This window comes from Nicotiana attenuata, chromosome 7 (genome assembly GCF_001879085.1).
Source record: "Nicotiana attenuata strain UT chromosome 7, NIATTr2, whole genome shotgun sequence".
Lineage (NCBI taxonomy): Eukaryota > Viridiplantae > Streptophyta > Magnoliopsida > Solanales > Solanaceae > Nicotiana > Nicotiana attenuata.
In genome coordinates this window covers 83,864,298-83,865,881 of record NC_031995.1, presented here as the reverse complement: position 1 = coordinate 83,865,881, position 1,584 = coordinate 83,864,298, and the positions used below count along the sequence as shown (strand labels likewise).

General features: G+C 36.7%; 1 protein-coding gene across 1 annotated transcript; it reads right to left on the bottom strand.

The window, feature by feature from the left end:
• On the bottom strand, window positions 301–1,266 carry LOC109230563 (carrot ABA-induced in somatic embryos 3-like). The gene is made up of 2 exons (XM_019396038.1): window positions 1,026–1,266; window positions 301–720 (listed from the first exon to the last, which is right to left on the bottom strand). Exons 1-2 carry the CDS (start codon window positions 1,141–1,143, stop codon window positions 500–502), a joined length of 339 nt encoding a protein of 112 aa, XP_019251583.1. The 5' UTR covers window positions 1,144–1,266; the 3' UTR covers window positions 301–499.

Genomic DNA, 1,584 nt, shown 5'->3' with positions numbered 1-1,584 from the left:
TAAATTCTTTCTATTTTCTACTCTCGACCGATAATTTCCTGGTACCAACTTCCAGGTTAATTGTACAGAACACTATTTCGAGCATGTTATCAAATATATAAATTACTTCGTAATTCACTTTGATTTCTCTTACTTCGTTTTTCATCTATTTACTCTGGCGCACATCGACCACAATATCTATCTGGGCCGGCGCATATCGAGCACAATAGTTACCAATCCCTTCCAACTTTCGCGAGATACGTACCACCTTGTGATCCAAGATTCTAAAGTTCCACATAATATTTGACCAAAGCATACAAGAAATCAGAAATTAAACTAATCAGTCATTAGTAATAAACCGTACAGACTAGGGATAACCTAGCCCCTTACATAAGGCACAACATATTTTTACAGAACTAAGACACACACCAAAACGCTGCAACCTAATCTAGGATTGGCCACTCGACAACGAAACAGATTAAACACAGTAATACATAAAACAGCTTTAACTCCAAACGTTTTAAGAGGTGCTAAACTTGGATTCATCGATGTCAACGCCTTCTTCAGCAGCACGTTCACCACCAGATTTCTCAGTTGTACTAAGTCCACCTTTTCGACCCATTTCTTGATACCCTTCTCTCCCTATTTGCTCTTTCCTTGTCTGTCCTCCTTTTTGTCCCAGCTCTTGGTACCCTTCTGTTCCTAGCTGCTCCTTTCTTGTCTGCCCTCCTCTGCTCCTCCCTTCATTCAATTCAACAAAATCAAACATCATTAGCCAATAATGTGCATCTCTTTATTAGCTTAATCTTTCAAATAAGATGATATTTCAATACTTGTTCTAGTAATATACTGGCTTTATTTTCAAGATTGGGTCCTGAAGAACTACTTATAGATATCTTTCAATTAATACTTGGAGTGTAGAAATTTCTGTACGCATATTAAGCTAATTAAGTAAATAAAAACATAGACAGTCTAGCAATTTAAGCTTTTTAACTTAAAGTTCGCATAAGAATAAAAAAGAAGTAGAAGATCTAGTTAAGCTTAACCTTCAGCAAGATGCTCCTGAGCTTCAAGGCTCTTGCCACCAGTGCCACCAGGGACCACTGTTTCTCCTTGTTTAGCTCTTGCATCAAGTTCTGAACGTTCTTGTTGCCCTGAAGCCATTATTGTTTCTGTTTTAGCAACTCCTAGATAAACCTTCTAAAAATATTGAAATGTTCTCTCGAAGTATAGTTTTTAAGCCTTTCTGTGAAATTTTCATGCAGTGCATAGTCACGTTTGCATGAGATATCTATATATAAAGAATTTTAGGTTGGTGACGATGCAGTTGTTGGAAGTACGTGGCGAAGAAAGGACAAGATAAAGACACGCGGTGCCTTGCACCATAACAATGCTGGCAGATGGAGCAGACACGAGTCAACTGTACAATTTTTCGAGCGCATGCAACTGCATATTCCCGAATTTCTCCCCTATAGGTTTAACTTTTATATTGTGGCGGTGTATAATGATTCTCTTTATTGTCACTTTAACTTTTTTTTAACGTCCGTTAAGAAAAATAAATAAATACAAAATATAGTATTTTTTTAAGGGTAATATATATATATA

What these genes read in the sequence shown, in the direction of transcription:
- LOC109230563 (XM_019396038.1), bottom strand. Translation starts at nt 1,143, where the DNA reads ATGGCTTCAGGGCAACAAGAACGTTCAGAACTTGATGCAAGAGCTAAA. An exon ending in TCAGGAGCATCTTGCTGAAG is followed by an intron (nt 721 to 1,025) that starts GTTAAGCTTAAC and finishes AATTGAATGAAG; the next exon opens with GGAGGAGCAGAGGAGGGCAG.